This window comes from Ursus maritimus, assembly GCF_017311325.1.
Source record: "Ursus maritimus isolate PB19 chromosome X unlocalized genomic scaffold, ASM1731132v1 scaffold_X1, whole genome shotgun sequence".
Classification (NCBI taxonomy): Eukaryota; Metazoa; Chordata; class Mammalia; order Carnivora; family Ursidae; genus Ursus; species Ursus maritimus.
In genome coordinates this window covers 114719120-114745662 of record NW_024423319.1, presented here as the reverse complement: position 1 = coordinate 114745662, position 26543 = coordinate 114719120, and the positions used below count along the sequence as shown (strand labels likewise).

Here is a 26543-nt window from a genome sequence, read left to right as displayed (position 1 = left end):
ACCATACAGCATTATTGCAGTATTATTGACTATATTCCCTGTGCAGTACTTCAAATCACTGTAACTTATTTATTTTATCACTGGAAGTTTGTACCTCTTAGTCCCCTTTGTCCATTTCCCCCATTCCTCTACCCACCTCCTCCCTGGCAGCCACCAGTTTGTTCTCTGTATTTGAGTCTGTGTGTTTTGGGTTTGTTGTTTCTTTGTTCGTTTGTTTTGTTTTCTAGATTCCACATGTAATTGAAATCATATGGTATTTGTCTTTCTCTGACTTATTTCACTTAGCATAATGTCCTCTAGGTCCATCGTGTTGTCACAGATGGTAAGATCTCATCCTTTTATGGCTGAGTAATAGTCCATTGTGTATACACCTCTTCTTTATCCATTCATCTGTGGATGGATACTTGAGCTAACTTCCATATCTTGGCTATTGTAAATAATGCTGCAGTAAACACAGGGGTGTGTGTATCTTTTCAAATTACTGTTTTTGTTTTCTTTGGGTAAATATCCAGTAGTGGAATTACTGGATCATATGGTAATTCTGTTTTTAATTTTTTGAAGACCCGCCATACTGTCCTCCACAGTGGCTGCACCAGCGTGCATTCCCTGCACCTTCTTAATGTGGCATTTATCACTGGAAGTTTGTACCTCTTAGTCCCCTTTGTCCATTTCCCCCATTCCTCTACCCACCTCCTCCCTGGCAGCCACCAGTTTGTTCTCTGTATTTGAGTCTGTGTGTTTTGGGTTTGTTGTTTCTTTGTTCGTTTGTTTTGTTTTCTAGATTCCACATGTAATTGAAATCATATGGTATTTGTCTTTCTCTGACTTATTTCACTTAGCATAATGTCCTCTAGGTCCATCGTGTTGTCACAGATGGTAAGATCTCATCCTTTTATGGCTGAGTAATAGTCCATTGTGTGTATACACCACCTCTTCTTTATCCATTCATCTGTGGATGGATACTTGGGCTGCTTCCATATCTTGGCTATTGTAAATAATGCTGCAGTAAACACAGGGGTGTGTGTATCTTTTCAAATTACTGTTTTTGTTTTCTTTGGGTAAATATCCAGTAGTGGAATTACTGGATCATATGGTAATTCTGTTTTTAATTTTTTGAAGACCCGCCATACTGTCCTCCACAGTGGCTGCACCAGCGTGCATTCCCACCAACACTGCACAAGGTTCCTTTTTCTCCACGTCCTCACCAGCACTTGTTGTTGATTGTCTTTTTGATTTTAGCCGTTCTGACAGGTGTGAGGTGATACCTCATTGTGGTTCTGATTTGCATTTTCCTGATGACAAGTGGTGTGGAGCATCTTTTCATGTGTCAGTTGGCCAACTGTGTGTCTTCTTTGGAGAAATGTCTTTTCAGGTCTTCTGCCCATTTTCAATTGGATTGTTTGGGTTTTTGGTGTTATGTAAGTTCTTTATATATTTTGGATATCAGCCCCTCATTTCATGTATCATTTGCAAATATCTTCTCCCACTCAATATGTTGTTTTTTTGTTTTGTTGTTGGTTTCCTTCACTGTGCTAAAGCTCTTTATCTTGATGTAGTCCCAACAGGTTTTTGTTTGTGTTCGGTTTTTTTTGTTGTTGTTGTTTGCTTTTGTTGCCCTTGCCTCAGAAGACATATCTAGAAAAATGTTGCTAAGGCCGATGTCAGAGAAATTACTGCTTGTGCTCTCTTCTAGGATTTTTGTGGTTTCAGGTTGCACACTTAGGTCTTTAATCCATTTTGACTTTATTTTTGTTTAAGAAAGTGGTTCAGTTTTCCCAGTACCACTTACTGAAGAGACTGTCTTTTCCCTGTTTTATATTCTTGCCTCCTTTGTCATAGATCAACTGACCATATAAGCATGGATTTATTTCTGGGCTCTATATTCTGTTCCATTGATCTATGTGTCTATTTTCTGTTTGGATTACTATAGCTTTGTAGTATATCTTGAAATCTGGCATTGTGATACCTCCAGCTTTGTTCTTCTTTTTCAAGATTGCTTTGGCTATTTGGGTCTTTCCAGGTTCCATACAAATTTTATACTAAAGTTTAGTGTTAAAATCTTGCTGTAGGCATCCCAGTCTTCTTTGCTTAAGAGCACTGAGAAAGGCTGTATATAACATAGACCTTAGGAGTTTAGCAACAAAGGGGAGCTTTTGCAAGCTTATTTGCACGCATTCTCATCTGGTCCTGGAAACAAGCCATAAAGGAGGTGGGCTTTGCTTTGCTATAGGTCTTCCCATTTCAGCTGGGGTTTAAAGAAGACTTTCAATGTCAGTTAGCTGGGACTAGAGTAACGCAGGGGAAGTGACTGCTGGTCGGCAGTGGCTTCCAGGGGCTCCCCTGCCCTTCTTCTTCCTCTGGTTCTCTTCTGGCCTTCTAGGTCATGATTCTGGTCCCAGGCACATGGGTTACTTTGGCCCCACTTCACACACCTGCTGAGTCTTACCGAAATTCATCTTCTATATGGATGTTCCTTGCACTTTTGGTTAATTTGGTGTAAAGCACAGGACACTTGAGGCAAATTAATCCCTTCCTTCATTGAGATGACCTGCTTGCCCCCCTTTGGTAGTAATGACTTCTATTAAAGAAATAGTTCTTTGGCATGCAGGTTGCTCTTAAAGGATCAAAGTTATATTACTATGCCTTTTTAAACACTTACAAGTTGTTGTAATGTATTTGTGTATTTCCTGTGTTGGCACCTGTCTGTTCCACAGAGGATGATTGAAGAATCATTGAAGATTGAAATGGAAAAAGAGTTAGAAATGAGTGTTGAAGAAATGAAAGACAACTCTGTTTGTGGTGAAAATCCTTTAGAGAAATACATGAAAATTATTCAGCAGGATCAAGACCAGGAGACGGCAGATAAGGTGCTGATGCTGTGGACTGGCCTTCTGGGGAGGGGGGTGCCGAGGGATGCTTTGGTTTGTTTGAAAACCGTAGGACCCAAATCTGCCTTCTCCATTGGAGACAAAAAGGTGGAAGCATAGAAAATCCACAGCTCAGATAGAGCCCTGAGTCTTTTTGGTACATGACACTCTTGACAAAATTTCATCGCTTTGCTTCGGTAATGGTTGAAGAGGTTTTGATTTGTCAAATTTTATAAAAGTTAGGCTGTCTTTCATTTTAAGAACAAGAAAGAAATATAACGAAAGGTCTGTGCATGAATACTGAATGCATTAGTGCTGTCTGAGACCTCGATATTTTACTGAAGTCTCACACACTGTGGGTGTTGAGAATGAGTAGCAGATAGTTTATTTTGATGTGCTTGCTGAATTTCATGTTTAAAAGTCACCTCTTTTTTAGACTCTTAAATTGCATATGTATCTCAGATTAGCCCTTAGAGAAAGCAAAGTGTTGAATAAAATGGATACACATGTAATTTCAAAATTCCTTTTCCCTCTTTGTATCAGAGTTCAAAGAAGGTTGGCAGAGAAGCCTCAGAAGTGGACACACTGCCATCTAGCGAAAAAGACGAAAGGTATGGTTTCCTCAATATGGCGTTCCTACACAGACCATTAAGTTTCTGGTGGGTCAACCAAGGGAAATGTTCAGGTATTTGAGTCTCCCTGTAAGAAATTAGTGAAACAATCAAAATTAGGGACTTCAAAAAAAAAAAAAAATCTGTTGCATTTTTCAATTTGTGAAATTGCTTCTGAGAGAAATTGTAAGCAAGGGCAGAAACTCCACAGAGAAAGAATGTGAACATTATAAAGATCCCTGAATAAACTTGACAAGAATTTAGTAAATTAAAATTGTTTTTATCTTTCCCTAATTTAGTTTCACGGGCTTTTCTCATGAAGAACCGGATGACTTTTGGTAACCATATTTGCTGTCCAGCATCTTACCTATATAATGTAACTAAAGGCCTGTGAATTCTCTGTAACAAGACGAAATTCTCAATAAAGATTTTATGTGTAATCCCATGTGATTTTGTTTTTCATAATTTTCTTTGGTATCATAGTATATAAACCAAAAATCATCTAGTCAAGTAACCCCTCTTTAGAATTTTTCCTTTTTAGGCTTTGCATGACACTAGAATGAGTTTTTTTCCTCCCCATTTTTGTCATAGGTTATATTTATTCGAAAACTTCTTGGTCAAGTTTCAGGCCTACATTTTGGAAGTTTCAGCTGCGTTCCTTTCCTCTCCAGAGTTGGGCTACCTCCTGTCAAATAGGAGGCCATCTTCCCCCCCATTCTCCATCTGATCTGTCCCTGAAAATAAGGACACAGGTCTTTCCATCCCAGGTGTTAGAACTAGTACAGTATCACCTCTGGTCTTTACTTTTCACATCTTTTTCTTGAGAATGAACACAACCCCTTCTTAGATGGTGATAAGAGAAGGTGACCTTTCCTGAGCACTTTCTGTGTACCAGGTATAATTTTAAACCTTTATATGTATTAACTCACTTAATTCTTACATCATCCATATGAAGCATGTGTACAGTGACAACATTTTACAGATGAGGAAAGGAGGCACGGAGAAGTTGCTGCCTTGATCAGGGTCCCATGGCCATCAAGTTGCAGAGCCAGGTCGTATATACCCTGGTGGGAGACCAGTGCTGCCCCTGAGCTGGGCTGTTCTGGAGCTGCTCCTGCGGAACACACCCCACAACTTGCAGTGGGGCGCCCATTGGATATCCCTTTCCAGAGGGACCTTTAGAAACCACACAGCAAACAAATAAGATAACTACACTCCAATGCAGCACCCGCAGAACTTCCAGAAAGGGAGGAGGAAACCCATTTGCTGTTCCCCTTTCTTCATCTTTGCACACCTGTACCTCACAGTCCGGCATCTTGTGTGTGGGACCACCTTGGAAAAGTTCTTCAGTGGCACTGCCAGTAGAGCCACCAAAAAGTGCACACAGAACGGCCCTGCGGGTGACCACCCACCCAGTTTCCCTGGACTGGAGGGGTTCCCTGGGATGTGAGACTTAAAGTGCTAACCCATAGTCCCCCAGCTCCTAACATGGGATGGGTTTGTCTGGTCTGTCTTTTCAGTGAGGTCCCAGAGATCATTTCCCTGTACAAGTACAGGCCGGGTTGAATTGGTTTTGCCAGTGATACTTACTAGGTCCCTGAATTGTAACGAAGTGGGAAGGCGATTTTTTGATATTTGTTATTGCTTAGGCTTCTAAGGAGTTTTTCACTGAAGTATACCTTTGAAAGTAATTGAAGAAATAAGCCGTCTAGGCATTATCATTATCACACTTAGCATATCAAACATTGAATCCTATTGCCACCAAGAACTTGGCATCTTTCTTTCAGCACCACCTCATAACGTCTTTTTTTTCTTCCAGCTTTCAGATAAAATTGACCTATCACATTGTGTGAATTTAAGGTATAGAACGTGGTGAGGTGGTATACTTACATATTACAAAATGATGACCGCCACAGCGTGAGCAAACACCCGCATCATGTCACATAATCACCACTCAGGGTGAGAACATAGCAACTTTTAAGTATATGATGCAATATTATTCACTGTAATCACTGTGCTGTACCTGAGGTTTTCTGAATTGACTCATCTTGTAACTGGAAGTGTGTGCTCTTTGACCAACATCTCCCTTCCCCACTTCCCAGCTCCTGGTAACCACCAGTTCAGTCTGTTTCTAGGAGTTCACCTTTTTAAGATTCCCCATGTAAGTGAGAACACACAGTATTTGTATTTCTCTGCCTTATTTCACTTAGCGTAACTCCCTCAAAGTATTGTTGCAAGGAGAAGGAGATCCTTCTTTCTCATGGCTCAGTAATATTCCATTGTGTACATGTACATACCCTGTATATATAATGCATACCGCACATCATCTTTACTCGTCATCCCTCCTTGATGGTCACTTAAGGTTACATACCTTGACTATTGTGAATAATATTGCAGTGAACATGGCAGTCCAGATAGCTCTCTAAGAACCTGTTTTCATTTCCTTTGGATAAGTGCCCAGAAGTGGGATTGCTGGATCATAGGGTACTTGTATTTTTTAAATTTGGAGGGGAACCTCCATACTATTAACCATAGTGGCTGTGCCAATTTATACTCCCACCAACAGTGCACAACCTCACCAACACTTGTTATCTCTTGTCTTTTTGATGGTTACCAACCTAACTGGTGTGACGTGATATTTCATTGTGGTTTTGATTTGCACTTCCCTGATGGTTAGTGATATCAAGCACCTTTTCATGCACCTGTATGTTGTCTTTGGAAAAATGTCTGTTCAGGGGCACCTGACTGGCTCAGTCGGTGGAGCATGCGACTCTTGATCTCAGAGTTGTAAGTTTGAGCCCCAGATTGGGTGTTAGAGATTACTTAAAAATAAGTAAAATCTTCAAAAAAAAAAATTCCGTTCCTCTGCCCATTTTTTAATTGAATTGTTTTTTGCTATTCAGTCATATGAGTTCTTTGTATATTTTGGATATTAACCCTTTGCAAATCCTTTCTTCCCCTTGGACAGGTTGGCTTTTTTACATTGTTGATGGTGGTCTTTGCTGTGTGGAAGATTTTTAATTTGATGTAGCCTCACTTGTTTATCTTTGCTTTTGTTGCCTTTCATTTTTGTGTCAAATCCAAAAAATCATTGCCAAGACTGATGTCAAAGAGCTTACCTGCTGTGTTTTCTTCCAGGAATTTTACCGTTTCAGGTCTTATGTTCCAAGTCTTTAATCCACTTTGAATTGCCTTTTGTATATGGTGTAAGATAGGGATCCAGTTTCATTCTTTTGCATGTGCCTATCCAATTTTCCCAATACCATTTATTGTTGCTTCTTCCCCTTTCCTCTATGTATCCTTGTATATTCTTTGCTCATTTGTTGTAAATTAATTGGTCATATATGAATGCATTTATTTCTGGGCTCTCTTTTTTTTTTTTTTTAATATTTTATTTATTTATTCGACAGGATAGAGACAGCCAGCGAGAGAGGGAACACAAGCAGGGGGAGTGGGAGAGGAAGAAGCAGGCTCCTAGTGGAGGAGCCTGATGTGGGGCTCGATTCCATAACGCCGGGATCACGCCCTGAGCCGAAGGCAGACGCTTAACCGCTGTGCCACCCAGGCGCCCCTATTTCTGGGCTCTCTTATTGTGTTCCATTGATTTAGTTGTCTGTTTTTATGCCAGTACCTCCCTAGTTTGATTATTATAGCTTTGTACTGTAGTTTGAAATCTGGAAGTGTGATGCTTCCAGCTGAATTCGTTCTTAAGATTAGCTATTTGGAGTTTTATTTATTTTATTTTGTGGTTTCATACAAATTTTATGATTGTTCTTTCTATTTCTGTGAAAGAATGCCTTGGGAATTTTGATAGGGATTGCATTAAATATGTCAATCACTTTGGGGAGTATGAACATTTTAACAATATTCTTCCAGTCCATGAACATGGAATATCTTTCCATTTATATGTATCTCCAGTTTCTTCATTGTCTTATGGTTTTCAGATCTTTCGTTTCTTTGATTAAATTTATTCCTAAGTATTCTTTTGGGTGCTATTGTAAATGGTCCTGTTTTCTTAACTTCTCTTCTGATGCTTCATTATTAGTGTATAGAAACACAACAGATTTCTGTATATTGATTTTTTGTTCTGCAGCTTTACTGAATTCATTTCTTGGTTTTAACAGTATTCTGGTGGAATCTTTAGGGTTTTCTATATATAATATGTCTTCTGCAGATGGAGACCATTTTACTACTACGTTTTGATTTGGATGGCTTTTCTCTTCCTTGCCTAATCGCTCTGGCATGGTCTTCAAGTACTGTGTTGGATAAAGGTGGCAAGAGTGGGCATCCTTGTTTTGTTCCTAATCTTAACAGAAAAACTTGAGGCTTTCCATCGTTGAGTATATTAGCTGTGGGCTTGTTGTATGTGGCCTTTATTGTGTTGAGGCATGTTCCCTCTATACTCAGTTTGTTGAGAGTTTTTATCATGAAAGGATGTTGAATTTGTGAAATGCTTTTTCTGCATCTAGTGGAATGATTATATGATTTTTATCTTTCATTTTGTTAACGTGTTGTAGAATATTGATTGACTTCCAGATCCTTGAATCCTTAACAATAAATTCCATTTGATCATGGTGTATAATCCTTCTAATGTACTGTTGAATTCAATTTGCTAATATTTGGTTGAGGATTTTTTGCATCTATGTTCATCAGGGATGTTGGCCTGTAATTTTATTTTCTTTATAAAGTCCTTATTTAGTTTCGTATCAGGTTAATGCTAGCCTTGTAAAATCAGTTTGGTAGTGTTCCCTTTTTTTGTTTTTGAGGAGTTTGAGAAGAATTGGAGTTAGTTCTTTCGGAAATGTTTAGTAGAATTCACCAGCGAAGCCATCTGGTCCTGGACTTTTTTTGTGGGGAGAGTTTTGATTACTGATTTGATCTCCTTACTAGTAATTGGTCTCTTCAGATTTTCTTTTTCTTTTTTTTTTTTTTAAGATTTTATTCATTAGAGAGAGACCATGCGCGCGCGCGCGCGCGCGCACACACACACACACACACACACACACACACACACAGAAAGCTGCAGTTTAAAAGGGCAACTAGAATGTAAGGGAAGCCAGATGTGGGCCTTGATCCCAGGACCCCAGGATCATGACCTGAGCTGACGGCAGACGCTTAACGACTGAGCCACCCAGGCACCCTGGTCTCTTCAGATTTTTCTATTCATAGTTCAGTTTTGGTAGGTTGTAAGTTTATAGGAATTTATCCATTTCTGTTAGGTTGTCCAGTTCGTTGGGGTATAATTGCTCATAATAATACTTGTGTGGTATCAGTTGTAATGTCTCGTCTTTCATTTATACTTTCGAGTCCTCTTTTTTTTTCTTGGTTAATCTAGCCAAAGGTTTTATCTTTTTCAAAAAACCCAGCTATTGGTTCCATTGATCTTTTCTATTGTCTTTTTAGTCTCTAGTTCATTTATTTCTTCTCTGATCTTTGTATTTCCTTCCTTCTGCTAGTTTTGGGCTTAGTTTTTCTTTTTGTAGTTCCTTGAGATGTAAAGGTAGGTTTTGTATTTGAGCTCTTTCTTGTTTCTTAATGTAGGCATTTACTGCTATAAACTCCCTCTTAGAAAAGCATTTACTGCATCCCAGAAGTGTTGGTATGTTGTGTTTCTCTTTTCATTTGTCTCAAGATTTTTTTTATTTCTCTTTCTTTGACCGATTTGTTGGTCCAGAACATGTTGTTTAATTACTACGTGTATTTTCCAGCTTTATTCTTATAATTGGTTTCTAGTTTTACACCATTATGGTTGACATGATTTCAGTCTTCTTAAATTTCTTGACTTGTTTTGTGGCCTAACATATGATCTGTCCTGGAGAATGTTCTGTGTATGCTTGAGAAGAATGTGTATTCTGCTCCTGTTGGATGTGTGAAAATTAATAAAGGGAAATTTTACTTAGGATGGAGTTGGGAAGCCCTGTAGGGGGGAGTTCTCCCACACATGAATTTTCCATCGGAGCTTACTTCATTCCTATGCCAGAAAAAGTTCAGTTTATTGCTCCAGCAGGAGGAAGGAAGAGTTTCTATTTCTAGCTCAGCTACAGCCTACCCAATGAGAAACTGCAACAGTTCAGCCAGTAAGTAACCATCACTGCCCTAAATTCTTGTTTTTCTCCAATAGACTTTCATTCAAAGCAGCCCCTCCCAACTTCCTCCTTTTTCTATATAAAGTAATGTTCCTTTCCGTTGTGCACCCTTTGCCCTAGCTTGCATGTTCTGACTTGCCATTCCTCTGCTATTCCTGAATAAACTCATTTTGCCAGTAAAATAACTTGCTATTTTATTTTTAAAGTTCACATTACTTGGTGATCAGAAGTGGGATCTGAAGGAGATGAACCCCTGAGGAACTAACAACCCTCAGAACTGTGTGTGGTACCTACTTGAGCCCTTTGTGCTCTCCACTTCCCCGACTCGTCTTTTTTCTTTCAGTTGGGTAGATCTCCTCTCAGATTCGAGCTCCCTCCCTTGGTTGAGCTCTCTGACTTGATTCGGTATCTGTTTTTGTTTTTATGAAGGCACCACCCTACCTGGTGAGCACTCTTTGGTTTTTGTTTGTCCTGTTTGTTTGCTGCACCTTCTTGGTAAGTAACCTATCCTGTTGAAAAGGGGGAAACACGTGATGCCCAGTGTTTCTGAACCACTTGTTAGAAAACAGGGTCCCTTGTAGTTAAGACACTTTAGGGAATCTAAAGGCAAGATGGGTTTGCCCTAGTCCTTGGACCAGGCTCTTGGCCTTTGTGGAAAATAGGCAGACTTTTGGATAATTTGGAATCGTAATGGCCATTCTGGGGAAACTTTGACTTACATAAATCCACCTTAAGGGGCACCCTTAAAAAGAGAGGATCCCCACCCTCTCAGAGACAATGGAGTGCATTCTTTGGTATGCAGAAGCTTCTAAAAGACAAAATGATTTTAAAAAAACAGCTCTATAAAGGATCCTTAACAGCATGCAAATAAAAATCTTCCGTGCAAAAACAAAACAAACGTTGGCCTTCTGAGTGGGTAACTTTAATCTGTCTTCCAGAAACATAGTTTGGATCCAGCTGTTCTTTTGAGTTTTGTACTTGACACATGGCTAAGGTTTTTTGTTATTTTAATTTAATTTATTTATTTGACAGAGCACAAGCAGGGGGAGCAGGAGAGAAAGAAGCAGACTCCCTGCTGAGCAGGGAGCCCAATGTGGGGCTTGATCCCGGGACCCTGGGATCATGACCTGAGCCAAAGGCAGAAGCCCAACCGACTGAGCTACCCAGGTGCCCCTGTTTTGTTTTGTTTTGTTTTGTTTTGTTTTGTTTTTTAAGCAGAAGCTCTTAAGAGCTCTGTGTTTGTCTGTTTACGTATGTCTACATTTTTCTACTTACAGATAGTATTGCCAAAGTTAATTTGTAAATAGCTCTATTTAATTGGCTTAAAGAAAAAAAAGTGCATATATAAATTAAGTAAACTAACCCAGAGGTTTTTTGGGTTCACATGTTCTGGGATAATCAGTAAATAGAAGCTAGTTTGTTAGTTTAATTAAGACAGATATGTCTTAGATTATCAATATTGACTATAACGCAAACATACAACTTTTATTCTACCTGGGTTTATTAGTAAAGTTAATGCTATCTCTACTGCAAAATCTGTCAGCAAGAAAATTTGGTTAAGACGATGGCTGGCATTGTCTAATGTCTCATGAAGTTTTTGTGAGTGATCTAAACATAATTGGTGGGAACAGCATGACTAGATAAACGAAAATGGGGTAAGAGTTTTTAGGTGCAGTAATTATGTTTTTATGGCATGTGTGGTTAAAAATAGCTTCCCCAGATCTTTTTTGGTAACTCCAAACTTGAGAGTTTTGCTGAGTTAAATTAAGTGATGGAATTTCATTGAATATCTGGATAATTTTTTAAACAAGATAAAATACTAAAACATTACTGAACATACATTTATCCACTTTTGGCTTCTTATTACAGAGAAACTAAAGGTGTTTGGGTCTACTAGTAAACACACTTCATGCCATGCTGAGAAAATGTTCTATGATAAAAGCACATGGTTCTAGAAATGATAAAATGTATTTATAAATTTGCCAGTCCACAATTGCTTACATTTTAGTTTTTGCTGGGAATTAAGGATTCTAAGGGTTAAGAATTTTAAATACACGTAAAAATACAACCGCTAGAAACAATAAGCATGAAAGAAAACAGCTATAAATGAAAAGTGTGCAAAGAAAGTAGGATGTGTGTTTTTGGTAAAAGAAGGTATGAGAAATGGACGTGTATTTTGTTGAGGAAAATGAAAGTGATTTTATCCTAAAGGAAAGCTGGCTGTTTCGGAAAGGGAAAGAACAAAGGGCAAACTGAAGTGGACAAAAAAGCTATAGGAGGTTTGTGGAAAAGGGATCGTGGGATGTCCCAGTGGCTCAGTCAGTTGAGCGTCCGACTCTTGGTTTTGGTTGGGTACTGATCTCTTGGCTGGTGAGATTGAGCCCCACGTTGGGCTCCATGCTCAGCAGGAGTCTGCTTGAATATTCTCTCCCTCTGCCCCTTTCCTTGCTCAGTCTCTCTCTCTCTTGGTCTCTAGCTCTCTCTCTCAAATAAATAAATAAATACATACATACATACATCTTTAAAAGAAATTAAGTATCCTGGTACAAAATTAAAATTTGTGGTTTTTTGTCTCTGTTAAAAGGAAAAGATTTCTTACATTATTGATAGGCTTTTATTTTTTTAATTCAAGTTAGATAACATATAGGATAGTATTGGTTTCAGGAATAGAATTTAGTGATTCATATCTTACATAAAACACCCAGTGATTGTCCCAACCAGTGCCCTCCTTAATGCCCATCACCCATTTAGCCCATCCCCCTACCCACCTCCCCTCTAGCAACCCTCAGTTTGTTCTCTACAGTTAAGAGTCCTACAGTTTGCCTCCTTCTCTGTTTTTTATCTTCCTTTTCCTTCCCTTCCCCTATGTTCATCTGTTTTGTTTCTTAAATTCCACATATGAGTGAAATCATATGGTATTTGTCTTTCTCTGGCTTATTTCGCTTAGCATGATACACTCTAGTTCCATCCGTGCCGTTGCAAATGGCAAGATTTCATTCTTTTTGATGGCTAAGTAATATTCCATTGTATATACATACCACAGTTTATTTTTTAAGATGGGGGGTGGGAGAGGGACTCTTAAGCAGGTCCCATACCCAGCATGGAGCCCAACACAGGGCTCCATCTCTTGACCCTGAGATCATGACCTGAGCTGAAATCAAGAGTCGGACACTTAACCAACTGAGCCACCCTGGTGCCCCCATATACCACATCTTTTTTGTCCATTCATTGGTCGATGGACATCTGGGCCCTTTCCATAATTTGGCTATTGTTGATAGTGCTGTTATAAACATTGGGGTGCATGTGCCCTTTTGAATCAGCATTTTTGAATCCTTTGGATGAATACCTTGTAGTGCAGTTGCTGAGTCATAGGGTAGCTCTGTTTTTAACTTTTTGAGGAAACTCCATACTGTTTTCTAGAGTGGCTGCACCAGTTTGCATTCCCACCAACAGTGCAAAAGTGGTCTGCATCCTCGCCATCATCTGTTTCCTGAGTTGTTAATTACAGCCATTCTGACAGGTGTGAGGTAGGACCTCGTTGCGGTTTCGATTTGCATTTCCCTGATGCTGAGGGACGTGGGGCATCTTTTCATGTGTCTGTTGGCCATTCGCGTGTCGTTTTTGGACAAATGTCTGTTCGTGTCTTCTGTCCATTTTTTATTTGGATTATTTGTTTTTTGGGTGTTGAGTTGTATCAGTTCTTTACATATTCTGCATACTAACATTTTATCACATATGTCATTTGCAAATATCTTCTCCCATTCTGTCAGTTGCCTTTTAGTGTTGTTGATTGTTTCCTTCACCTTGCAGAAGCTTTTTATCTTGGTGAGGTCCCAACAGTTCATTTTTGCTTTTGTTTCCCTTGCCTCCAGAGATGTGTCTAGTAAGAAGGTGCTACAGCTGAGGTCAAAGAGGTTGCTGCCTGTTTTCTCCTCTAGGATTTTGATGGTTTCCTGTCTCACATTTAGGACTTTCTGAATTTATTTTTGTGTATGGTGTAAGAAAGTGGTCCAGTTTCATTCTTCTGCATGTAGCTGTCCAATTTTCCCAACACCATTTGTTGAAGAGACTGTCTTTTTTCCCCTGGATATTCTTTCCTTCTTTGTCGAAGATTAGTTGACCATGTAGTTCTGGGTCCATTTCTGGGTTCTCTGTTCTGTTGCATGGATCCATGTGTCTGCTTTTGTGCCAGTACCATGCTGTCTTGATCACAGCTTTGCAATAGAGCTTGGAAGTCTGGGATCGTGATGCCTCCTGCTTTGTTTTGCTTTTTCAACATTAGTTGGCTATTCAGGGTCTATTCTGGTTGCATACAAATTTTAGGATTGTTTGTTATAGGTCTGTGAAAAACGCTGGTGTAATTTTGATCAGAATTGCTTTGAATGTGTAGATTGCTTTGGGTAGTATAGACATTTTAACAAAATTTGTTCTTCCAATCCATGAGCATGGAATGCTTTTCATCTGTTTGTATCACCTTCAATTTCTTTCATCAGTGGTCTATAGTTTTCAGTGTACAGATCTTTCACCTCTTTGGTTAGGTTTATTCCTAGGTATCTTATGGTTTTTGGTGCGATTGTAAATGGGATTGATTCCTTGATTTCTCTTTCCGCTGCTTCATTATTGGTGTACAGAAATGCAACAGATTTCTGCACATGGATTTTATATCCTGCGACTTTGCTGAATTCATATATGAGTTCTAGCAATTTTTTGGTGGAGTCTTTGGGGTTTTCTACATAGAATGTGATGTCATCTATGAAGAGTAAAGGCTTGACTTCTTCCTTGACCATTTGGATGCCTTTTGTTTCTTTTTGTTGTCTGGTTGCTGAGACTAGGACTTCTAGTACCATGTTGAATAACAGTGGTACATTATTGGTCTGTTCTTAGTAAGAAATTGTAAACAAAGTGTCTTTACTTTAAATGTAATCTGCCTGGGAAACAAAGATTCCGTGTTTTATCTTTTTCTTTGTGGAAGTCACTTTTTATTTTTTATTATTTTTTTCATTTTTTCCCCAAATTTTTATTTAAATTCTAGTTAGTTAACATATAGTGTGATATTGGTTTCAGGAGTAGAATTCAGTGATTCATCACTTAATATATTCACACCCCGTACTCATCATCACAAGTGCCCCATTTAGTCCATCCCTCACCCTCTGTTTTATCTTGATCAGATCTTTGATTACTTAGAAAAGCTGAGTGTTGTCTCTTCAAAAAGAGTGACAGCTTTTGAAGCAGTGTGATCTATATTTATACTTGGAATCTTTTTGTCAGTCTGGGTAAGTAGACAATTAAGTATTGTTTTATAATTTTCTGTAACCCTGTTACCCAAGTGTCCAAACCTTTGATATTTTTTTTTCAAACCTTTTGATACTCTTGACAAACTTCTCAAAATTAAAATTTTAAATGAAATTTTTTTTGGCCTCAGACTCAATTTCTAGTGGGTCCCTGGAACATCTCAAAACATTCTCTCTTTATAAAAACAGAGATGGTACACTAATTAGGCTCATTTGATATGCTAAATTACATAGGAAGCATTGTCCAATTAGGAATACTAAGCCTTCCTTATTTTGTGTTTGTATAGGTGTGTGTTAATGGGTGTGTTCCAAAAATTACATGAAACTTTAAAAAATTCTGATATGTACTGCTACAGTGTTATCAATCATAATTTTAAAATGTATGTCACAGATAAAGAAGATGCAGTATATATATATATATATAGACAAACACGTACACACACAATGGAATATTAGTCATCAAAAAATGAAATCTTGCCGTTTACAAGGACATGGGTGGAACTAGAAGGTATTATGCTAAGCAAAATAAGCTAATCAGAGAAAGACAATTACACGATTTCACTGATATGTGGAATTTAAGAAACAAAACAGGAGCATAGAGGAAGGGAGGGGAAAATAAAATAAGGCATGGTCAGAGAAGGGAGACAAACCATAAGAGACTCTTAACCATAGGAAACAAACTGAGGGCTGCCGGAGGGGAGAGGGTCAGGAAGATGCGGTAACAGGAGGATGGGCATTAAGGAGGACACGTGATGGAATGAGCACTGGGTGTTCGATACAACTGTGATGGATCACTGAACTCTACCTCTGAAACTAATACCCCGTATGTTAATTGAATTTTTGAAAAATAGTAACTAATTTGTCAAATGCATTAGTAACTAGTTAATAAAATGTATGTCACAGCATGAACCATATTGACTTGTCAGTTGCATCACTGGTCTTTTCGGTATGTGTATGTGAGTGAACTCTTATCAGATCTTGTGGCCATTTTTAAGTCTTTGGTCATTTACAGTTATTGTTTTACTCTGATGCTTTTATGACAAATGTTTCTACAGAAGTGTTTCATCTTCAAAGAGATTCATGAAAAAGGAATTTGACAGGTGCTCTAGAATACAGGTTTTCGATTACTTTAAGATCATAACATTGAACTGGGTAAGAATTTCTAAAACTCTACTGGAAAACTGCTTTAATGTTTTGTTTTCCAGATTTGAAGGACCCTGCCCCCTTTTCCCCTTCTCTTAAGCTGTCTGTAACTTAAAATAATTTGGTACCAATGATTGAAGCATTTATCTTTTTTTCTTTACCTGATCCCTCCAGAATTCTGAAACTCGTATTAAGTAGTCTTCTTTTCCGTGACAATATATTTGCGTAAGTTCAGTGAGAACCTGTTCTTTCTGTATCAGGGTGTCCAGTACACCCAGCCCCCTGTGACCTTTGACCCACAGTTGCCTGTTTTGCAAAAGCCCAATCAAGTCCGCACGGAATAATCCCACTTCGGTAGGACAGGCTTGCATGGCGCACTGTTGGGAGATGAAAGCATCGTCATAATCTGCAGCCCAGAGATTTTGTCACTGGGAAAGACACCTCCAGAAGGATACTTCAGCCCCATGGAGAGGCCCTGTCAGGGACTGTTAACCACCGCTTGTGCTGCCAGCCATCAAGGAATATGCTCTGGATCCAGGTATCACAACTAAGCAAGTGCCAGACCCTGACTGGACACACACTGTCTGGTGACCTGAAAGTAAAGATTCCGGAAGTTGAAACGGATGAAGCTAAAGGAGACTGCTTTCCCACGGTGACCGACCAGGCCTGTATGCCTTTTTCTTGCTGTTGCTGCTTATTTAATTTCTTCCTCTCTTGTTCGGGAGGACAATGTTCTGATCCATGTTTCCCAATCTGTTGCAAAAACGGGAAACCTGTCTGACTGTCGAATCCATCCAGAAACAGATAGGTTCATTATGTCAGAGATCCCTTGGTCTTATGTGTCGCCAGTTGTCTTAGTCCCAAATGCCACTGTTGATTATACCCGCAAGTCTATGGGTGTTAGCTATCGGATTAGGCTATTTACAGCCAGGTGTTCTCACACCTTGTCTCAAACTTCCTCCAACCATAACTGTACTAGTTCAGCCCAGCACTTGCACCTTTGCCAATCGTATGACATTTGCACCCCCCACATTCTTTTCCCTATCTAAATATGATCCATTCCCCTGCAAGGGAGATGCGGATGGGCTAATTCCTCTTTGCAAGGCTTTCAGAAAAGACCCTTTCAGGATGGGATGGTACCTCACAGAATGTCGTGCCAATTCCTCTGATTCCTGCCTTGAAAAAGTCAATCGAGGGGGCGCGTGGGTGGCTCAGTCAGTGAAGTGTCTGCCTTCAGCTCAGGTCATGATCCCAGAGTCCTGGAATAGAGCCCCACGTCAGGCTCCCTGCTCAGTGGAGAGTCTGCTTCTCCCTCTCCCTCTGCCTCTCCCCCCATGGCTCATGCTCTCTCTCTCTCTCTCTCTCTCTCTCTGTTTCTTTTTCTGTCTCGGAAAACTCTGTACCCCACCTGGTTTCATTTTTGTCTGCAGTGGATGGCATTTCCCATGGGCAGTGTTTAGATAGCTGGCAAGTTGGAGGTCAGCCCTTATTGGGACGTTTAACTGTCCCTGTCAACATCCATAAGAAGTCAGAAGCTTCCCCCATTAGCCCACCCCACTAAACCTCCATAGCCCCCTGAAATGGGACCTTCCAGGAGCCGTACACAGCTGCCACGGGTGGGCCTCTATTGGGAGACCTAACATGCCCCACCGCCAAAGCAGCAGCCGTCCAGCAATGATCCCTTGACTCGTCGGGTGAAGTAGATCTGGACACACAGCCCTGGATTACCTACTTGGTGCACAAGGAGCTAATTGTGCAATCGCAGATACTCCCTGTTGCACATGGGGAGATGCTCTGGATCGGTAGAAATCCAATTACACAGAGTCAGGGAGCAAGCACAGTGGTTGTAGCAAGTTTTACCTGATTCTCCATGGTCCCTTGATCTGTTCAGTTGGCTACCTTCAGGCCTAGGGTCCTAGTTCAGAGCCATGATATAATTTGGAATTGTCATGCTACTTTTTTTTTTTTTTAATTTTTATTAGAGAGCGAGTGCGAGCAGGGGGAGGGACAGAGAAGAGAGAGAATCTCAAGCAGACTCTGTGCTGAACATGGACCCCAATGCTGGGCTTAATCTCACGACCCCGAGATCGTGAGCTGAGCTGAAGTCAAGAGTTGGACACTTCTCTGGCTGAGCTTTTCCTCTTTTCTTCTCTTTTTCCATTTTTCTTTTTCTTGTTCCATTAATAATGATTAATTTTTTTATTTGTTTTCTATTATGATATGTTAGTCGCCATACAGTACGTCATTAGCTTTTGATGTATTGTTCCATGATTCCTTGTGATTAATTTTTAATAAAAGTTTTACACACACACACAAAAAAAAGAGTTGGACACTTAACCGACCGAGCCACCCAGGCACCCCTGTCCTGCTACTTTCAATTCTACTCTATTATTTTAAGTTTTGTACCTGTGGCCTGCCAAACCTTTGTAGAAATGATGTACCCAACAAGGTGACACTGGCTCAGTGCCTTGAGCTGATCTCGTGTGTACAACCTTGACAAGATACAGCTTGTGGATGGGAAATGCCCGAGAGTTCTCCCTCCTAACCTTCTTGTTACTCAAATGGGGTCTTAAATGGTTTGTAACTGCTCTGTATTTTCCCTCTGATGTGGGACATGATAACCGGGAAAGGTTCTTCATGGCACCAAGGGACAAAAACAGTTAATACAGAGAACTCAACTCTTGATCAGTTATGCTTTTGGAGAAAGATCTTGATCAAAAGGGGGAAATGTGGAAATAAAGGGAAACTTGATTTAGAATGGAGTCCGAAAGCCCTGGAGGGGAAGCTGTCACACACACGAACTTTCTATCACAGCTTACTTCGTATTCCCAGGCAGGAAGAAGTTCACTTGGCTGCCTCAGCAGAAGGAAGGTTTTCTCCTTGCCCGGCGATTGCCACCCTGAACTCGGGCTTTCCTCCAAGAGACTGTTCAGAGCAGTCCCTCCTTTCCTCCTCCTTTTACCTCTGTAAGGTTCCTCTCCTTTGTTCTCTAGACTCTGCCTATGGTTTGCTATAGCTTGCGTGGCTCGAAGTGCAGTTCCTCTGCTATTCCTGAATAAACTCATTTTACTGGTAAAATAACTGGCTGTTTTATTTTTAAGGTGAACAGATGGAATGTTCTGTAAATGTCGATTCAGTCCATCTGGTCCAATGTGTTGTTGAAGTCCAGTGTTTCCTTATTGATTGATTTTCTGTCTGGATGATCTCAATTGTTGAAAAGGGGGTATTAAAATCCCCTGTTGTGATCATATTGCTAATTCTCCCTTGAGGTCTGTTAATACTTGCTTTATATATTTGTGTGCTCTGATGTTGGGTGCGTCAGTATTTACAAATGCTCTCTTTTTGGATGAATTTACCCTTTGATTCTGTGATGAACTTCTTTTGTCTCTCGTATTTGGCTTAAAGTCTATTTTGTCTGATGTATATATAGCTACCCCTACTTTGTTTTGGCTATTTGCATAGAATCTCTTTTTCTATCCCTTCACTTTCAGTCTGGCGTGTCCTTAAAGTGAGTGTTTTGTGAGCAGCGTATTTATGGATCTTGGTTTTTTATCCATTCAGCCACTTTGTCTTTTGATTGGGGGAATTGAGTCCATTTATATTTAAAGTAATTATTGATAGGTACAAAATTACTATCACCATATTGTTGTTTTCTGGTTGTTTTGCGATTCCTTTGTTTCTTTCTCTTCCTTTGTATTTTGATGATTTTCAGTAGTGGTATGCTTGGGGTCTCATTTTTTTTTTTTTTAAGATTTTATTTATTGGACAGAGAGTACAAGCAGCAGGGGGAGCAGCAGGCAGAGGGAGAGGGAGAAGCAGGCTCCCCACTGAGCAGAGAACCAGACATGGGGCTCAATCCCAGGACCCTGGGATCATGACCGGAGCTGGAGGCAGACTTCTGATCAACTGAGCTGCCCAGGCACCCGTGGGTTTCATCTTTTGTGTATATACTACAGGTTTTTGCTTTGTGGTTACCATGGAGCTTACATATAAGGTATGTATAACAGTCTATTTTTTTAAAGATACATTTATTTGAGAGAGTGGGCAAGCAGGGGGGCGGGCAGAGGGAGAGGGAGGGAATCTCAAGCAGATCCCTGCTGACCGCGGAGCCCAGTGCAGGGTTCAATCCCACGACCCTGAGATCATGACCTGAGCCGAAATAAAGAGTCAGACGCTTAACTGACTGAGCACCCACGTGCCCCTATGATAGTCTGTTTTAGGCTCATAACAACTTGTCTTTGAACATACACAAAAGCTCCACATTGTTCGATACTCATTAGCAAATTATTATATATTTTTAGTACTTTTGTCTTAGTCTTCACACTAGAGTTGTGATTTACCCGACACTGTTACAACATTAGAGTATTCTGAATTTAACTGTATGTTTACCTTTATGAGTGAGCTTTATACTTTGATAGGTTTTCCTGTTGCTAATTAGCATCTCTTCAGCTTTAGGAACTCCCTCTAACAGGCTGGTCTAGTGGTAATGAACTCCTTTAGCTCTTGCTTGTCTGGTAAATGCTCTCTCTCCTTCAGTTCTGAAGGACAACTTTGTGGGGGTGGTATTCCTGGTTGGCAGTTTTTTCTTACCAATTTAATAGACTATACCACTCTCTCTGGCCCTTCTGGCCTGCAAAGGTTTTGCTGACAAATCTGTTGGTAGTCCTGTGGTGTTTTCTTTGTATGTTACAAGGTTTTCTTCTCTTTTCTCTTTAAGATTTTATTTATTTGAGGGAGACAGAGAGAGAGAGTGAGAGAGAGCACAAGGCAGGGGGAAAGGCAGAGGGAGAAGCAGACTCCCCACTGAGCAAGGAGCCTGATGCAGGACTTGATCCCAGGACCCCGGGATCATGACCTGAGCCAAAGGCAGATGCTTCACCAACTGAGCCACTCAGACGCCCCTCTTTTCCTGCTTTAAGATTCTTTAACTTTGGACACTGCAATTATACTGTGTCTCTGTGTGCATTTCTTTAGATTGATACTTTTTGGAACTCTTCAGGCTTCCTGGCTCTCTGACAGGATGAATTCCACTGGCCCGTTTTCCAAGTTTGCTGATCCTTTCTTCTGTTTGATCTAGTCTGCTGTTGATCCCTCTCCTGAATTTTTCAGTTCTTACTGTGTTCTTCAGCTGTATGATTTGATACTTATTTTCTCTTTGTTGGAATTTTCAGTTTGTTCATGTGTTGTTCTGACCTCCGTGAGCATCTGTATAACTGCTAATTTGAACTCTTGGGCAAGTCACCTATTTCTATTTCATTAAGGTCTTTTGCTGGAGTGTTACTCTTTTGTTTAGAACACGCTCCACCGTCTCTTATTTTGCTTCATTCTGTGTGTTGTTTTCTACCCCTTAAACAGCCACCTGTCCCAGGCGAGAGTGGTCTTGTGTAGGAAGTGAACTTGCTCAGTTTGGCTGGCCCAAGCGCTTGCTTGCTTTTTAAATTTTTGTGATTGTCTAAGACAACTTTTTTGTTCTTGGTGCTTCCTACTAGTTGTCAGGACTGCTTAGTGTTCCAGTGGGTAAGATCACGGCACATAGATGCAGTTTAATTAGAAGCCAGACTCTCAGCAGCTGGGAAAGTTATGCCTCTTTTTGGTATAAGCTGTGTGATGGGTGTTTTTCCCATCTTCCCTAGGCCGAGTTCCTCTGCACTTGGCTGAGGTATTTAGCCATGGCCAGGGAGGTGGGGGAGTTGGGGGTGTGTTTCTCCTGTGCCCATTAAAAACTGCTTTTTTTTTTTTTGCTGCGGTCCCCTGGAGCTCCTGAAAGCAAGCAGCACTGGCTGTCAGAGCCTGGTGCTCGGGGGCTATGCTGGGTGGCAGCTACTAGAGCTGAGACACAATGTGTAGACCCCCTTCCGGGGAGACAGGGTGCTCTGGGGCAGGCTGGAGGGGCGCGGACAGGGGAGGCACCCCCTGGCTTCCCTGTTCTCTGGTGGCAAGAGCAGGCAGGCCCTAGAGGTGTGCTCAATGTAGAAGCTGGACTCCGAGACAACAGCTTTTAACATATGCAAACAGACCCTTGCTGGGGAAAGCTCAGGGGATAGTCCTCTAGGGCTGCCGAAGCGCCATTTCTTTGTTAGTCTCCTGTGTCTGGTCTCGTGGATACAAGCCCTGTTGGCTTTAAGAGGTGTTTTAGGGGCCCATCTCTCAGTCCTAAAAGTTGAGGTGCTAAACGTGGGGTCCAAACTGTTTTTCAGGGAGAACCTTGGAGTTGGCAGCTTCCAGCTGCTTGTGTGGCATCGTGTTGGGCTTGGGGTTTATGGTGAGGGCTTGGCTCAGCTTTTCCTGCCCATTTCAGTGTGTGTATTTTCTGGATTGCCAGATGCGGAAGAGTAGCTCAGCTAGTTGGATTTTTTTCAGAAAAAAAATCATCTGGGGCACCTGGGTGGCACAGCGGTTAAGCCTCTGCCTTCGGCTCAGGGCGTGATCCCGGCGTTGTGGGATCGAGCCCCACATCAGGCTCCTCCGCTATGAGCCTGCTTCTTCCTCTCCCACTCCCCCTGCTTGTGTTCCCTCTCTCGCTGGCTGTCTCTATCTATCTATCTCTGTCAAATAAATAAATAAAATCTTTAAAAAAAAATAATCATCTGGGTGTACTGGCACATTTGCTGTGTCCTGGGGAGGACTTCAGGGGTCTCCTGTGTCACCATCTTGGACCAGAACCCTTAGCGAACTTCTTAACACTTTTTGATGTGACTCAGTTTATCCCCACTTTGTATTTTCAAAGATCTTGTCTAAGTAACTCATTGCAAACCCCATAGCTTGGTGTTTGATAGCTTCATTTTTCAGTCAACTTAAATTCTTAATATTCCACATCAGGACAGATCCCATTTAAAGACATTTCTTATATACCTTTTCAGATGGCTACATCCTCTAGAAGGGATATGGATGCATGATGTGTCATGTGTGGAACCCCCCCCCCACTTCCACGTGGACAAGACCCCCTGAACACATCTCTATTCACATCTTCCCCAGGTGGGTCAAGTTCTAATATCAAAAACAGTGAGGAAGGCTGGGGGACAGGTTGGAAAAAGGGTGTTCTTGGCCAAACCTGACTTTAACTCTATTTTTGTTTCCTCAGAACTTTCTGTAGTTTTATTCATCCTAATACTTATTTTGAAATTTTGCACAAACATCTGAGAACAGATGTGCCCTGTACTGGCTAGAGAAAGAGGTCATGCTTTAGGAGAAGAAACTACCAAAGGGAGGGTCTAAGTCTTCTAATAGTAGGACTATCCTAGCATTAAAAAGCCTTGAGAGGATTTTTTTCAAGGTTTTTATTGTGGGATCTTAAGTTGTCGTTTTTAAATGGACTTAAATTGTGACTTTATTTTCATCTCTTTACCAATTTAAAAAAAAGGTTTCACAAGGCAGAGTTGGAGAAACAGGAAGTTGCTACTCTGCCCTCTAGAGGGTCCTGTGCTCTGCGGCAGGGTCACTGTCAATTATTGAGAGACAGCATGTGATCTCATCTAGACAGATTTACACAGTTTATTACATAGCTTAAGAAACAACTGCACAAAATGCTACAAAACCAGAAGGTATTAGGTAGTATGACAGCATACTCGCTGGGGTCCTGATTGCTGACCGTGAAGGGCGAGGATCCGAGGTGGCACCTCTTTTAGAAACGACAGTGTCTCAGTAAGTGACACGAGCTGGTCCTTACTCAGAAAGTTCCGATGACGAACATCCAAGTGCGTAATCATGCTCACAGATAAGGAAACTGATAGTGAAACGAAATCCTGAGTAACAGACTTGGCTCTGCTGCTTTAGAGAGTAACTGTTACATCTGGAGCGCTTTTTCATTTTTTGTTAAGATCTAGATCTTTTCTACCTTGTTGTAAAGGAGCCAGTGGTACATGGACCCTTAGGAAGGTTCAACATTGTTTTTACTTTCCCCACACTTAAGCTTTGTGTTAATCCCATATGTATAATTGCTTTCATTTGTGGACGCTAGTCAGAAAATTTCTGTACTCACACAGCTGTAGGGATGGTGGTGGCACCCTCCTGTAAACACGATTTCCACACACCTGTGAAATCTCGGTAATGCGTACTAAAAATGACACCGTACTGCAGACAGAGAAAGATAGTATTTATGTATGGTAAAAAGGCAAGTGAGTGAAGCTATACGTTTATTGCATTACTCTTAGTACATCCACAACTATTTCCACCTAAATAGATCTTTAAAATAAGCATACACAAGTATTGACTATTATCTACAAATATTTATTGTAACACTTGAATAGAACTACAGGAAGCCCTTGGCACTGATAGAAAATATTGATTCACTGTTAGGTTACAAAAATTTATACATAGCAAAATTTAATGCTCTTTACATAAAAAATATTAGACTACTTAAACAAAACTTTCAAAAACTCCTGGTAAGAGCTACCAGAATTAGAAAAGTAAAATTAGGCTTGAGACACTGCCTGTTCTAGAACACTGGACTCTAACAGCACCTCCACAAAAGCATTAAAAAAATAAAATATTCTTTGTATTAGTTATCAGAATTAGAAAAGTAAAATTAGGCTTGAGACACTGCCTGTTCTAGAACACTGGACTCTAACAGCACCTCCACTGCTGGAAAAAAATATTTAAGTCTGTCATGCAACAGGAAAACAAAACAAGCTATTCTGGAACAACTGTTCTACACAGAAGAAGAGAGCGTCTCCCAATTAAAAAAACCAAAAGTACACATTTTTAGGCATTAACCAACCAAGCAAACAAAACAATGAAATATCATATTTGTGGATTTTTCAATTTTAATAAGATGTTGATAAAAATATGTTTTTTAAAATTAAAACATTTCTATCATGTATGTTTTAAAATTCAGGGAACACAAATCATTAATATACATAGTTAATCCTATATTATGCAGTCCCTTTTAAAAAGCACTGATGCACCCAACAGTTATAAGTATCATTTCATAAAGAACAACACAAAGCTTACCATCACTAATACCCAATACCTATAGTTACTTGCTGTGATCCAAATAGGCATTAACAACAACAACAAAAAGAATCCAAATGAAATATTATACTTGTTCAATTTTAATAGCATTTTGATAAAGGTATGCTTCCTTTCATTTTAGTACATTTCTGCACATGTATATGTTTTAAAATCCAGGAAACAGCCAAACCACAAGTTAATTCTTAACATGAATATACATAGTTAACCCTATATTATGCAGCCCCTTTTAAAAAGCACTGATGCACCCAACAGTTATAAGTATCATTTCATAAAGAACAACACAAAGGTTACCATCACTAACACCCAATACCTACAGTCACTCAATGTTCTGGAACACAATGAATTAGAAGGCAAGTTTCTTTTGAAAATGGCTTAAACTCAAGCAGGTGGGTTTTTTTTGTTTTTTTTCTGCTGAACCTCGAACTTTTATTATTCCAGGAAAGATTTAAAAAATGAAATAAATACCAACCCTAATTTAAATTACTTAAGTATTCAAGTCTATAAAAGGAGGAGGAGGTCTGTGGTCTATTTGTTTTAGGTTTTAGATAGTTGGTATGAAACTGTAAACTTGCTATTCAGACCACATAAAAATGGTTTAGAATGGTGGTCATTTTAATAAGGTAACACTTCTTAATTAGGAAAACCATTGGTGGAACCAAAGTCTATGAAGGATTTGGGGTCTCCTGTGTAAAATAAGTTCTTAGAAATTTAAAACAAATACTCATTAAGGCAGAGCTGACATTTATTTATTTCCCAGGAAGAATGATGACAACTGGGCCATTTTATTAAAGGAAATCTATTATAAAATTGATTTTAGAAAGCTTGTCAAGGAGTCAGAACCCAGCTTCTTCAGTGGCAAGTGTAGCAGAATTATAGTAGCTCCTTTTAGCATTACTGAAAAATAGATTTCTGATTGGATCCGGAGATTAATGTGGCCTGGACTTAAGGGTTAGGGAAGGCAGCTAATTTAAAAAAAGTCCATTGTTACGAATCACATTGTCTTTGAGCCAAAGTTATAATAAATGTCAGCTGTCAGAAATGGAACTCCCCCTCCCCCCAATTCCATTTTATTCCCTATATAGGTAAAGTGACTGGAGGACAGATGGCGTATGTGAATTGATGGTCACGTTCCTTGATGCCAGCACAGCCTTGGTCCCTCTCAAGGAACAGGCCATATTCCCATCGCCTCTCCTGGTGGGATCACTCTACCGATAAAACTGAACGTGCCACCAATTTCAGAAAGATCAACCATCATTTTGTCAAAGTGTTGCCTTTTAAAATGGCTAACATGAAACCTCCAATATCTGCTGTAAAGAAAAGGACTGACAGTGAAGTGTTTAGGTTGTTTGCTGGGGACACATCTGCACTGCAGAGCAGCCGTCTCGTGAGTGGGCAGAGCTGTCACTTCGTCGGCCGTAACACTCTGGCAAACATTTATGTGTAAGAATTGAGTTGTTCTTTTGACCGAGACTGGATATCTTGCAGTTCCTGTTCTTCCTTTGCTTTGATATCCTGGTAAGCCTGCATTTTGCTTGCATCCTTTAAGTAAGCCCAGTTAGAAGACAGTATCATGAG

The 26543-nt window shown here is 40.2% G+C and overlaps 2 protein-coding genes and 1 long non-coding RNA gene across 17 annotated transcripts in view; 1 reads left to right on the top strand and 2 right to left on the bottom strand.

Moving 5' to 3' along the window:
* Positions 1 to 808, bottom strand: LOC121103556. The gene is made up of 2 exons (XR_005835812.1): positions 649 to 808; positions 1 to 94 (listed from the first exon to the last, which is right to left on the bottom strand). It is a non-coding gene; the product is annotated as an uncharacterized LOC121103556 (long non-coding RNA).
* The window catches only part of OFD1 (OFD1 centriole and centriolar satellite protein), a 77541-nt gene extending 73623 nt beyond the window's left edge, over positions 1 to 3918 (top strand). For 11 of the 12 annotated variants that reach the window (XM_040634346.1, XM_040634322.1, XM_040634335.1 and 8 more), the window contains 3 exons: positions 2715 to 2867; positions 3411 to 3478; positions 3778 to 3918. In XM_040634346.1, the coding sequence (XP_040490280.1) occupies positions 2715 to 2867; positions 3411 to 3478; positions 3778 to 3820 (264 nt within the window). In that variant the 3' untranslated portion in view covers positions 3821 to 3918. Of the gene's footprint in view, positions 1 to 2714; positions 2868 to 3410; positions 3479 to 3777 lie in introns of those variants that run through there. The other variant, XM_040634338.1, reaches the window with a different exon arrangement.
* The window catches only part of GPM6B (glycoprotein M6B), a 199001-nt gene that overhangs the window by 3065 nt on the left and 169393 nt on the right, over positions 1 to 26543 (bottom strand). For 3 of the 4 annotated variants that reach the window (XM_040634400.1, XM_040634396.1, XM_040634382.1), the window contains one exon: positions 23977 to 24068. In XM_040634400.1, the coding sequence (XP_040490334.1) occupies positions 23977 to 24068 (92 nt within the window). Of the gene's footprint in view, positions 1 to 22545; positions 23722 to 23976; positions 24069 to 26543 lie in introns of those variants that run through there. The other variant, XM_008696376.2, reaches the window with a different exon arrangement.